Source organism: Carlito syrichta, unplaced genomic scaffold (genome assembly GCF_000164805.1).
Source record: "Carlito syrichta isolate Samal-C Ts95f unplaced genomic scaffold, Tarsius_syrichta-2.0.1 Scaffold301634, whole genome shotgun sequence".
Classification (NCBI taxonomy): Eukaryota; Metazoa; Chordata; class Mammalia; order Primates; family Tarsiidae; genus Carlito; species Carlito syrichta.
In genome coordinates this window covers 468,441-481,406 of record NW_007245730.1, presented here as the reverse complement: position 1 = coordinate 481,406, position 12,966 = coordinate 468,441, and the positions used below count along the sequence as shown (strand labels likewise).

Genomic DNA, 12,966 nt, shown 5'->3' with positions numbered 1-12,966 from the left:
CTTGATTTATTGTAGAGATGAGGTCTCACCATGTTGCCCAGGCTGGTCTTGAACCTGTGGGCTTAGGCAGTCCTCTCACCTCAGCTTCCCAAAGTGCTGGGATTATAGGCGTGAGCCATTGTGCCCTGCCACAACTGATTTGTTTAAAAATAGACACATTTTTAAAGAAAAAAATAACTAATATGCTAATGTGACAGTGCATGTCACACATGTTAAAAGCTTGTAAGTTTTGATTTGCATTTTCAGTCCCTTTTGAAATATTTTCTAACAAATAATTCTGCAAACACTATTCTCCCTTAGCTATGAATCCAGTCTTCCCCAGACACAGCAGGTAGATCTTGACTTATCCAGGCCGCTTTTCACCACTGCTGCACTGCTTTCAGCATGCAAGTAAGTACTCCTTTTAACGTTCAGAAAAGTCCCAAATTTACAAGTAGGTTTTTGTATTCACAAAGAATACTGCTAATTTAGGTGATTTCAACTGAGCATATTTTCCCCTATAAATAACATTAGGGATGGTGGCCAAGTGACCATATGCACAGTTTATCCCATATGTAACTGACACTTGGAACTAGTGTTGCCCAAAGTCTGCATGCCAAGTGGCAGTTATATACATAACCTGGGTATTCTGATTTCAGGGTCTGCCTTTTATAATTGGCAAATCCTGTCATTAAAACTGTTCATGTATAGTTTTCTGCTCACGTTTTGTTTTTTTTTTTTTTTTTAAGTACTGGCTGCAACTGTTCTTTCAAGGAGTTTATAAAACATTTCAGTGATAAATTCTTACCTCTGAATCTTAAAATTATTGGTTATCTATGTGCATACTACAATGTTATCCTGGAAATATTAGTAATTTTTGATATCTTTGTCTAAGGCTGTCTTATTTTATCTGGAAAACTCCTTCGAAAACAAAATGTAGCTGGTCCTTAATACCTAGTAAATAATTTTGGTATATTTGACTCTGTTAGCTACATACCTAGGAGAGATTAGTTGACATTTGTAGAAAATATCTCTTTAATTCAAGTTATGTGTATATAAGGAGAGAGTATGGCTATTATTGTAGATAACAATAAGAGTCAACTCCACTTTTGAAACCATGTTGCACTGACTAAAGGAAGGTCTGAACAGTTCTGTTATCCGCAATTAAAACAATGTATTTTGTGTTTTTAATTAGTGGTTGCTATGAAATATTATTATGAGGGTATTGGGGAGTTTATTTTAGGGTAGAGAGGAGTTGTTACATACCCACAGTATTAATATAAGCATCTGTGAGTTAAAATGATTTGAATACTTAACAATTTTATTAATCGAGATTTACTTAAAAATGTTCTAAAAGGATTGTAGCACCACAGCAAATGTCTTTATGTGCCCCTTTTGTTATAAAACAAATCTCATGTGCATTTTAACTCTCTCAATCCAATAGACAAATAAAAAGCTTAAAAGGGGAAATCTGCATGGTTATAACTAATGACATGTTTGTAATAAAGGAAAAACTAGACATTTGGGGGCTCTTAATAAAGCATGGGCAAAAAAAGAAATAATATGGTTGACCAGAGAAGAAAACAACTTATGAAATTCATTGTAGGATTCTAAAGCTGAAAGTGGATAAAAAGAAAATGGTAGCTACATCTGGTGTAAAAAAAGCCATATTTGATCGACTATGTAAACAATTAGAGAAGATTGGACAGCAGGTTGACAGTGAGTATTCTGTAGTTCAAGAATGTGTCATTTGAAAATGTAAGCCAGGGCCATTACCTTGCTAAGCTATGGTATGACCATGTGCTGTTTGTTTTCTTAAGCTTTGGCCCCTTCCCCTACCTTGGTGAGGTGAATCTCATCTTTCTCTTTCTAATTTACTTTCTAAATAAACTATATTTTCTAATCTAGAAAAAAAGAAAAGAAACTGTAGACTTGCTGGTAAAAGTGTTTTCAAACTCACAAACTGCTTCCTAAATTATATGTTTTATGTGTGCCAGATAAGTTTTATTGGTTTTTTAGTTTGTTTTTTTTTTTTTAGTCAGATTCTTACTCTGTCACCCAGGCTAGAGTGCAATGGCATGCTCACGGCTACCGCAGCCTTAACCTGCTGGGTTCAGGCGATCCTTCCGCCTTAACCTTCCAAGTAGCTGGAATTACAGGCGTATGCTACCATGTCTGGCTAATTTTTGGATTTATTGTTGAAACACGTTCTTGCCATGTTGCCCTGGCTGGTCTTGAACCCTTGGGCTTACAGTCCTCCCGCCTCCACCTCCCAAAGTGCTGGAATTACAGGCGTGAGTTATCGGACCCAGCCAGTTTTTCTATTTTTCAACTAAAGTAGCTTAAGAGCTTTTTAAAAACCTATGATTTCACAAACCTATACTAGGAAAATAGATTTTCTGTTAATGTGTTCCAGTGTTGAATACCAACTTCCATAAACATAAGCTAGAATAAGAGTGATTCTTAAGTCTGATGTGACACCAAAGAAAAAAGAAGGGCAAGATCCTTTGCCTTCTCCTCAACGTCATATTTGCTTAGTCTCAAGATGTCTAATTTTTATTTGTGATCCAAAATATACCCAAATACTGAAATTGAGGAGAGAAATGAACCTTTTTTTCTTGAAGGAGAACCTGGAGATTTAGCTCCACCACCATGGAAGAAAAAGAAGATAGTGGTTGAATGCCCAGCAATGGGTAAGTTTTACTTACGCTGTATTAACATTGAAATTAGTGTAATATGATTCATGCAATTAACAGTCCTGTGCTACTTTAGTAGCTTACCTGACAAGAGCCTGTTTAAGTAAATCCTGACCATTAATCATTTGATAAGACCAGTTTTCCAAGCAATCAATTGCTTGGAATTGTGTAATTAAGAATATGCCTGAGGCCAGACTGCCTGCTTTACAACCATTAAAATAAAAAGCTTAGACAAATTAAACTTAACAGTTCATTTGAGCAAAGAGTGATTCATGAATTGGTCAGCGCTCAACCTGAAAGAGGTTCAGAGCAGCAAGCCAAGACCAAATTAGGACCAAAGTAGAGAAATCACCTGATTGGTTATTCAACTAGGGACCTCCCATCAGATCACGCTCAAGTAAGACAAACACATAGCTGTAGCCAATCAGCTAGTTGGCTGTTTGTAATTGGCTGACACTTGTTTTTGTCTTTTTTTCTCTTGGCTACAAAAATTGTTTCCAAGTTAAGTTCTGGTTTGCTTATGTAGGAATATGTCACAGTTTCAGCTACAGAGACAACCTTAGGCTAATGGCTTCCTTATTTAACACCACCTACCAAGCTGGGTGTAGATGCTTATGCCTGTAATCTCAGCACTTTGGGAGACTAATGCGAGAGGATTGCCTGAGCCCACAGGTTCGAGACCAGCCTGGGCAACATGGTGAGACCTCATCTCCACAATAAATAAAAAAATTAGCTGGGCGTGGTGGTGCATGCCTGTGTTTTCAGCTACTTGGAAGACTGAGGCAGAAAGATGACCTGAACCCAACAAGTTGAGGATGAAGTAACCCTGAGTGTGCCACTGCACTCTATCCTCAGCAACAGAGTGAGACTCCTACTCAAAAAAAAAAAAAAGAAAGAAAGCACCACCTACTGGCTACTAGCTGTGTGTTTTTAAGAAAGTCATAATTTCTGTGAACCTCAATTTCCTGATTTATAAAATGTGATTAATATTATCACCCATTATGGAGTATGGTAAGAGTTATTAGCAATAATACTATTTTAAGTGCTTGATACATGATAGTATTAATGTCTTAGAGTGTAAAGGAGAAAAACGTGATAACTAAGCCAGGAGTAGTGATGTGAGCCCATAGTCCCAGCTCCTCAGGAAGTTTGAGAGAAGTTTGGAGACCCTGTCTCTGAAAAAACAAACAAAAATGATAACTGCTGTTTCTAATTTCATTTCAGTATCTGATTACCTTCCTTAATTAGTTAAAGTAGACAATTTAAACAAGTTTATTTTTTTCTTATTTCTAAACATAAGAATTTTGAAATTGCTTTTGATAATTTTCTCTCAGAAATAGAGAAGGGAGTAGAGATCCCACATAAACCACAGGAAGATGAAGATGTGACACAGGATTATGAAGAATGGAAAAGACAAATTTTGGAAAATGCAGTCAATGCTCAAAAGACTACACCTGAATGATTTCAGCTTCCAGAATGATATGTGGTACAAACCTGTATAGTACATTGCTACCTTCAGGAAGGTTTGAGGGCTTTGAAATTTTGTTTGAACTTTTATAACAAGGATCTGCCTTAATAGCAAAGAAGCCAGCCCTGGAACTGAGTTCTGGGCAGTGGGCTGGCCCCTGATCAACCACAGTTGCCTGACTGGCAGAGCTTCTTGTGCTCTCCTGCAAAATGGAATTGGAGCCATTTGGCTTTGTTTTGTTTTAAGTGAGTGGGAGGCCTATCCAGAATATAGAATTCAGTCTGAATGGAGTCTTACAGATTTTACTTTTTGTAAGTTTTTTGGTTTGATTAAATCGCTATATTACACAGCCTAATTTAATAAATTTTTTTATAGGCATTCAAGTTGCTCTTGTTATCTGTTGAGGGGAATCCTTGTTAAATGAAAAACTGTGTCTACTCCACCAAGAACAAAGCCTTAAGTTCCTGTCCACTGAGCCACACTGCTCACCATAGCACAAACTCCACATAGGTTTCCTAGGCTTAAAACCCCGCTCAACTCTTTATCACCTGTGAAACCTTTAGCAAATTAATTAACTTTTATGCTTCATCTATAAAGTAGGTATAGAAGTGGTACTACCTCATAATATAATGTAGAAAAGAATCTGAGCCAATACATGTAAAGCATTCAGCACAGTACCTGCTTTGAGTAGCTAGTAAATATTAGAATACAGACAGAATTTCACATATGTAAGTGTCACATGATAAATTAAACATTAGCACCTTTTTATAAAATCAAGCTATATGTCAAGGTTATTTTCTTTGATATCTACATACTGAAAAAAACATAACCCTACTAAGTATGACTTATTTTAAGACTATGGAAAGGGACCTTTATGGAAGGTAAGAAGTTGCTAAGGGCATCAAGCCAGACATGATTTAACTAAAATTAATAATATATGATATAATTATCATATATTTTCCATGATGATGTGATTGCATCCAAATGTTTTTTAAAATCTAATCAGAGTCTGGGGCTGGGAAAACACCTCTTATCAACAGGGTGTCTGAATGAAACGTAATTGTACACCTAACCCTTAACTGTACCCCACAAAACTATAATAAAAATACTGATTAATTATTAAAAAAAAAAATCTAATCAGAATAACATCAATAATAACAGTGGCTGCCTTTTATCCGCTAAATACGTGCCACATTGACCTAGAGTGACTAACAGTGATCTCTCTCTTTTCTCCTTCCCTTTTTAAGTCTGGAAATTTAGCAGACTAAAGCTAAATAAATACCACAATCAAATGACCTCAACATAAGCATTATGTTGGCAAGGCTTGTGGTACTAGGGAATGAACAAGAGCTTTAGAAGCATGCACACTTTGATCTAAATTCTAGCTCTGGCCAGGCATCTCGCCTTCAATCCCAACACTTTGGGAGGCTGAGGCAGGAGGGTTAAAAGTCCAGGAGTTTGAAACCGGCCTGGGCAACATAGTGAGATCTTGTCTCTACAAAAAAATCAAAAAAATTATCTGGGCTTGGTGGCATGGGAGGCTAAAGAAGGAGTGATGAATACTTACTACTTAGTGAGACCATCTGTTTCAGTACTATCATTATTCTAAATACGCTTTGGAAGCTCACATCTTTAACAACTCTTCATGGTTTATTTGTTTGTTTGTTTGTTTGTTTTTGAGTTGGAGTCTCACTCTATTTCCCAGACTGGAGTGCAGTGGCCACTCTCGGCCACCACAGCCTCGACCTGCTGGGCTCTGGCGATCCTTCCACCTCAGCCTTCCAAGTAGCTGGAACTACAGGTGCGTGCTACCACACCCAGCTAATTTTTTGATTTATTGTAGAGATGAGGTCTCACCAAGTTGCCCAAGCAGATCTCGAACCCACAGGCTCAGGCTCAGACAATCCACTCACCTCAGCCTCCCAAGGCATGGGATACAGGCTGAGTCACTGAGCCTGGCTCTTCGTGGTTTATTTAAGTGAAAATTTTTTAAAATTATGAACATTTTCAAATATATACAGCGGTATAGAGGACAGTACAATAAAACCCATATACATTATCCAGACCCAAAAGTTAATAAGATTTTGCCACACTTGCTTAACTATGTCTTCTTTTTTCTTGAAGTCATTGAGCCTACATTAACCCCATTCCCATGATCACACCTAAAAAATTAATGTTAGTTAATTCTATTATCAAATGTGAAATTTATAATCAAAATCCCTGAGTGTCTCTAAAAATCTTTTTATTGTTTGTTCAAATCAGAGTTAAACAGTCTACACTTGACATTTGGTTTGCTAATTTTTAATCATAAAAGCAATACATACTCATTGTAATTAAAAACAAAAACAACAAGCCGGGCTCAGTGGCTCAGCCTGTAATCCCGTGCTTTGGGAGGCCAAGGTGCATGAATTTCCTGAGCCTGCGGGTTTGAGACCCGCCTGGGCAACTTGGCGAGACCTCATCTCTACAACAAATCAAAAAATTAGCCGGGCATGGTAGTGCACACCTGTAGTTCCAGCTACTTGGAAGGCTGAGGTGGAAGGATTGCCGGAGCCCAGCAGGGCGAGGTTGCGGTAGCCAGGAGCGGCCACTGCACTCCACTCTGGGTGACAGAGTGAGACTCCAACTCAAAAAAACCCCAACATTCTAACAGTTCAGAAAGACAGAAAGTGAAAAGTGGAATTTCCCCTCTCCCAGTCACCCATTTTTAAAGAAAAGATGACTTTTAGTACATCTGGGTCTATCTTTAACATTTTTGAAGTATTCCACTATATGGATGTAGCAACATTCATTTAACTAAACCCAAACTGATAGGCATGTGTCGGTTGTTTTCATTGAGCCATTGGGAACAGTGTTCTGGTAAATATCATTTTGCATAAATTTCTGTACACATATTGAAGTACAGAGAGATAAACTTCTAAAAATGGAATTGCTGGGTAAAATTGTGGGCATGACTTTTTTTTGCACGCATATCCATCAAAAGTGAGAGGATGTGCTGGGCGCATTGGGTCACGCCTATAATCCCAGCACTTTGGGAGGCCAAGGTGAGAGGATTGCCTGAGCCCACGGGTTCAAGACCAGCCTGGGCAACTCGGCGAGACCTCATCTCTACATAAAGCAAAAAATTAGCTGGGTGTGGTGGCACATGCCTGTAGTTCCAGCTACTTGGAAGGCTAAGGCGGAAGAATCACCTGAGCCCAGTAGGCCGAGGCTGCAGTTGGTGACCGTGAGCATGCCGCTGCACTCTAGCCTGGGTGATAGAGTGAGACTCTGACTGAAAAAAAAAAAAGCCATTTTCCACACCTCACCAGTTCTTCACCGGTCTAATAGGTGAAAAAAGTGGGCCCCAACTGCCTTTTAGAGCTTTTCTGCCCAACAGTTTCCAGTGACTGTTGGTTCATTCACATGGAAAGTCCACATTAGAAACAGTTGATACCAACATAGTTGCAATCTAAAAAATTTTTAGCTAAGTCCACACCAACAAAGTAAAGTACTAAAAATATCCAGAAAATTCAAGCTTCATAAAATCTCCCTCAAACTTCAGGTTCCCATTATCTCTTACTTGTATGAACCTAATCTAAACATATGCCTCAAAGGGACGTTGGAAAAGAATTGTTTCTCTAGGTAAAAAAATAACAGCATTAAAAAATTAATAAAAGTTTGTCAGACAAAGGATTCTCTTTAGATCTGCCCTGTCCAATATGGATGCTCTAAACACAGGTGGCTATTAGGCACTTAAAATGTGGCTAATGAAGGCTGGGCATAGTGGCTCACACCTATAATCCTGGCACTTTGGGAGTCTGAGGCAAAAGGATTGCCTGACCCCAGGGGTTTGATGCCAGCCTGGACAACACAGTGACACCTCATCTCTACAAAAAAAATCTGCCAGCCGGGCTCGGTGGCTCAGCCTGTAATCCCACGCCTTTGGGAGGCTGAGGTGAGTGGATTGCCTGAGCCCGCAGGTTCGAGACCCGCCTGGGCAGCGAGACCTCATCTCTACAATAAATCAAAAAATCAGCTGGGCATGGTAGCACATGCCTGTAATTCCGGCTACTTGGAAGGCTGAGGCGGAAGATCGCCGGAGCCCAGCACGTTGAGGCTGCGGTGGCCGGGAGCGGCCACTGTACTCCAGTCTGGGGTGACAGAGTGAGACTCCAACTCAAAAAAAAAAAAAATCTGCCAAGCCTGATGGTGCTCATCTGTAGTCTCTGCTACTTGGGAGGCTAGGGCAGAGGCACCACCTGAACCTGGGAGGTTGAGGCTGTAATGAGTTGTGATTATGCTACTGCACCCCAGCCTGAGCAACAGAGTGAGGCCCTGACTCAAAAAAAAAAAAAAAAAAAGGCTAATGCACCTGCAAAACTGAATTTCTAATTTTATTTTTTTGAGTTGGAGTCTCACTCTTGTCACCCATGCTGGAATACAGTGGCACGCTCAAGCCACTGCAGTCTCAACCTGTTGGACTCAGGCAATCCTTCAACCTCAACCTTCCAAGTAGCTGGAACTATAGATGCAAGCCACCATGCCTGGCTAGTTTTTGTGATTTATTGTATAGATGAGTTCTAACCAATTTGCCCAGGCTGGTCTTAAACCCCTGGACTCAGGCAATCCTCTAGCCTCGGCTTCCCAAAGTGCTGGGATTACAGGCTGAGGCACTGAGCCTGGCCTCTAATAATAATGTTAATAAATATAAAAGTGAATACTTCGTTCAATTATTGCAAAATTGTTAGGTATATTTCATACAACTTTAATACATAAGTATAACTTTCCCACAGTAAATTTCATATAATTTAAATATGAATTAAGTATGTTCGATGAAAACCTAGTATCTGAATCAACTTTTTAAAAATTATTTGTTTGTTTTTGAGTAGGAGTCTCGTTGCTGGGCTCAGGTGATCCTTCTGCCTTAGCCTTCCAAGTAAATGGAACTACAGGCATGCACAGCCACACCCAGCTAATTATTGATTTATTATAGAGACAAGGTCTCCCCCAGTTGCCCAGGTTGGTCTTGAACCCTGGGCTCAGGTAATCCTCTTGCCTCTGCCTCCCGAAGTGCTGGGATTGCAAGCGTGAGCCACCGTGCCTGGCCTAAATTATTAAAAATGTCAATGGATTTTTTTTTTTTTAGAGAAACGACTAGAAATTTTTAAATTATATGGCTTTTACTATATTTCTGTTGGGCGGTGGTGCTCTAGATCAGAGTAATTGACTGTACTTTTTTCTGGGAAGAAGATTCATAGCAAGAATCTTAAGTCCCAAAGAGAGTACGAACTACCATACTAGAGAGAACTACAAAATGTCCTCTCTAGCTCCTTCCGGAGTCTGCAAAAAACCTTTTTCAAGCTGGGCACTGTGGCACATGCCAATAATTCCAGCACTTTGGGAGGCCAAGGTAAGAGGACTGCTTGAACCCAGGAGTTTAACACCAGTCCAGCAATACCTTGTCTCTACAAAAAAAATCAAAAAATTAGCTGGGCATGGCACACACCTGTAGTCCTAGCTACTTGGGAGGCTGAGATGGAAGAATCGGCTGAACCCAGGATGTTGAGGTTGCAGTGAACCATGATTGTGCCACTGCACTCCAGCCTAGGTGACAGAGTAAGACTCCTAACTCAAAAAAAAAAAAAAAAATCATCTGTTTCAGAAAGAGTAAGCATTTTTAAATGTTTATAAGGATAAAACATTTTGTATTTAATGACTGCTACTGTCTCATCAAAGGGCGGTTTTCTGCATCCATCTCTTCTGATGTTCATTCATTAGCTGGTAACTGGGAGCAGCCCTAGGCTGGCAGGACTGAAAGTCTTACCTTCCTGGCAAGACTTAGTTTTCCAGAGGAAAGTTACTGCTTGAGAACTGCAGTAGCAGGATGACCTCTCCACCTTCTGCTTCCTTTTCTATACCCATGTCCTCTGCCTATCCCCCCAAAAAGCAAGCCTTTATTATGGGACAAAAATCTTGAAAGACAGTGAAACTGTTGCAAGGCTAGTTAAAAAGTAAAAGTCAGTAAACCAACTAAAACTGTTCGCCTGAGAAGGTAATAAGAATAGCACAAAAATCAGGTAGAAGCAAGGAAATTAAAAAGATTGTGTACTTTTAGCCAGGCTCGGTGACTAAGCCTGTAATCCGCACCTTTGGGAGGCTGAGGTGAGTAGATTGCGGGTTCGAGACCCGCCTGGGCAACTTGGTGAGACCTCATCTCTACAATAAATCAAAAATTAGCCAGGCATGGTAGCGTGCACCTGTAGTTCCGGCTGCTTGGAAAGCTGAGGCGGAAGGATCGCCGGAGCCCAGCAGGTCGAGGCTGCGGTGGTCGGGAGCAACCACTGCACTCCAGTCTGGGTGACAGAGTGAGACTCCAACTCAAAAAAAAAAAAAGATTGTGTACTTTTGAATAATAAAGTACTTCTTTTCATCATTTTATAAGTTGGTAAAGTGTCTAAACACACATGTGTAAGAGTTTGTAAATGTGTAGTAGCTCACCACATAACAGTGGTATTTCAGCAAAACAGATAACTTGACTATTCTGTAATCCATGTAGTAAAGTTTTTAATTGGACAGTTGCTGGGTACAGTGGCTCACACCTATAATCCCAGCACTTTGGGAAGCCGAGGTGGGAAAATCACTTGAGCCTAGGAGTTCAGGACCAACATAGGCAACATAGCGAGACCATATCTCTACAAAAAATAAAAAAATTAGCCAGACGTGGTGATAACCACCTGTAGTCTCAGCTACTCGGGAAGCTGAGGCAGAAGGATCATCTGAGCCCAGAAGATCAAGGCTAGCTGTGGTGAGCTTTGGCTGTGCCACTGCACTCCAGGTTGGGCAATAGAGTGAGACCTAACTAAAAAAAAAAAAAACAACTCTATATATATATATATATATATATATATATATATATATATATAGTTGTCCCTAGAACAGTGTGTGGGTTAGGGACGCCAACTACCTAACAGTTAAAAATCCAGATATAAATTTTAACTCCCCAAAGACATAACTAGCCTATTGTTAACTGAAAGCCTTGCCAACCACATAAGCAAATGGCACATATTATAGGCATCATATACTATATTCTTACAATAAAGTAAGCTAGGTAAAAATGTTAAAATTATAAGAAGTAAAAAAATATATTTGCTATTCATTAGGCGGAAGTAAATCATCATAAAGGTCTTCATCCTCAACATCTTCATGTTGAGTAGGCTGAGAAGGAAGAAGAGAAGTGGTTGGTCTTGCTGTCTCAGGAGTGGCAGAGGTCTAAGGAAATCCACGTGTAAGTGGACCTGTGCAGTTCAAACTCATGTTCAAGGGTCAATTGTATATGTATTAAGTGTTTTTTTTAAGGAATGACAACATCGAAAGCGGTATAGTCTTAATAAAGCAGCAGGAGCAGTTTTCCTTTATTGTCTCATGATGTATCATTTCTTTGTTTCTCAGAAAGCTGAACATCATTACTTTCCCATCTCTCATAAATTGCATATCAGTTTCCAGATTTAACAAGACCAGAAATTCATAAATTCATAACCAAGAAAGAGGAGTCAGGACAGGGCAGACTTAGGATATAGGATAGAGGTATATATACATTTAGAAAGGACATTCAAAATTATCATTGCTCTGATTTAGCTACATATTGAAATTTCAAGCAATGCTGTTGATTCTCAAAAGGGAATATAAGTTAAAACAAGTTTGAAGATCACTGTCCTAAATCCATGTTGCTTAACACGACTGGGATAGTACAATAAAAATGTCAGCTCATACTTGAGTAAGTCATAACTAGAAATTCTTTGTACTGTAGGAGATAATACTGAATAACATACCCCTGTGAAACAGTCTACTGAGTTCTTTGATAAGAACAAATTTCTAATTTATATTTGACAAATGCAAAGTAGGAGCTTTCCTATCTACCTAAAGTATGCCTACACTTAACCACCAAAAGTAGGCATACTTGGAAAGTAAACAGCATTTCAAACTTAGTGATCTTACAAGGCAGAAAAAAAAAGTTCTTAGGCTTTCTTTACAGCCACTATTCATCTATAAGCAAGGCAATAGACGTAACCTTTTTAACAAAATAAGTGGAATCAATAATAGTAAAAGGCCAGATTATTTAAAATCTTGAGTCATCGCTTCACCACTGGCCTCAATAACTTCTAGGCCCACTGGTACAGCAGAGTTGAAGGTTAGGGACAAGTTGGAAATTTCCGTAACCTGTTGGCAGCAGTCACCACGTAGAAATGTTTCTTCAGGCATGGAGAAAAGAAAAGACAAAGCATATATTAGACCAACCACTTTAAGAAGAAAAAGAATTTAGCCAGGCTCAGTGGCTCAGCCTGTAATCCCACGCCTTGGGAGGCTGAGGTGAGGGGATTGCCTGAGCCCGCAGGTTCAAGACCCGCCTGGGCAACTTGGCGAGACCTCATCTCTACAGTAAATCAAAAAATTAGCTGGGTGTGGTAGTGCGTGCCTGTAGTTCCAGCTACTTGGAAGGCTGAGGCAGAAGGATCACCGGAGCCCAGCAGGTCGAGGCTGCGGTGACCAGGAGCGGCCACCGCACTCCAGTCCGGGCAACAGAGTGAGACTCCAACTCAAAAAGAAAAAAAAAAAAGAAGAAAAAGAATTTAAGTCAGTCTAAACACTTGAGTTTGTTTAAAACCAATTAAAAGGGAAAACATGTCTGGAATAATTATAGCAGGACAGTCATAATTTTCAGGGGCATATGTGGAGTCAGTATCAAGTGAGAAAACATTATCCTGCCCTATCTACATGGAAAATCAAGCACTCTAGAACGGTGTTTTTCACATTGTGATTCACAACCCACTGGTGGCTCATGCA

The 12,966-nt window shown here is 39.6% G+C and overlaps 2 protein-coding genes across 2 annotated transcripts in view; one reads left to right on the top strand and one right to left on the bottom strand.

Moving 5' to 3' along the window:
• ORC6 (origin recognition complex subunit 6) overlaps window positions 1-4,521 on the top strand; it is a 9,678-nt gene extending 5,157 nt beyond the window's left edge. The window contains exons 4-7 of the mRNA XM_008055017.2: window positions 301-390; window positions 1,586-1,698; window positions 2,604-2,672; window positions 4,010-4,521. Coding sequence (XP_008053208.1) covers window positions 301-390; window positions 1,586-1,698; window positions 2,604-2,672; window positions 4,010-4,137 — 400 coding nt within the window. The 3' untranslated portion in view covers window positions 4,138-4,521. The remainder of the gene's footprint in view (window positions 1-300; window positions 391-1,585; window positions 1,699-2,603; window positions 2,673-4,009) is intronic.
• A 6,983-nt stretch (window positions 4,522-11,504) lies between these two features.
• The window catches only part of MYLK3 (myosin light chain kinase 3), a 40,459-nt gene continuing 38,997 nt past the window's right edge, over window positions 11,505-12,966 (bottom strand). The window contains exon 14 of the mRNA XM_008055016.2: window positions 11,505-12,374. Within this exon, the coding sequence (XP_008053207.1) occupies window positions 12,315-12,374 (60 nt within the window). The 3' untranslated portion in view covers window positions 11,505-12,314. The remainder of the gene's footprint in view (window positions 12,375-12,966) is intronic.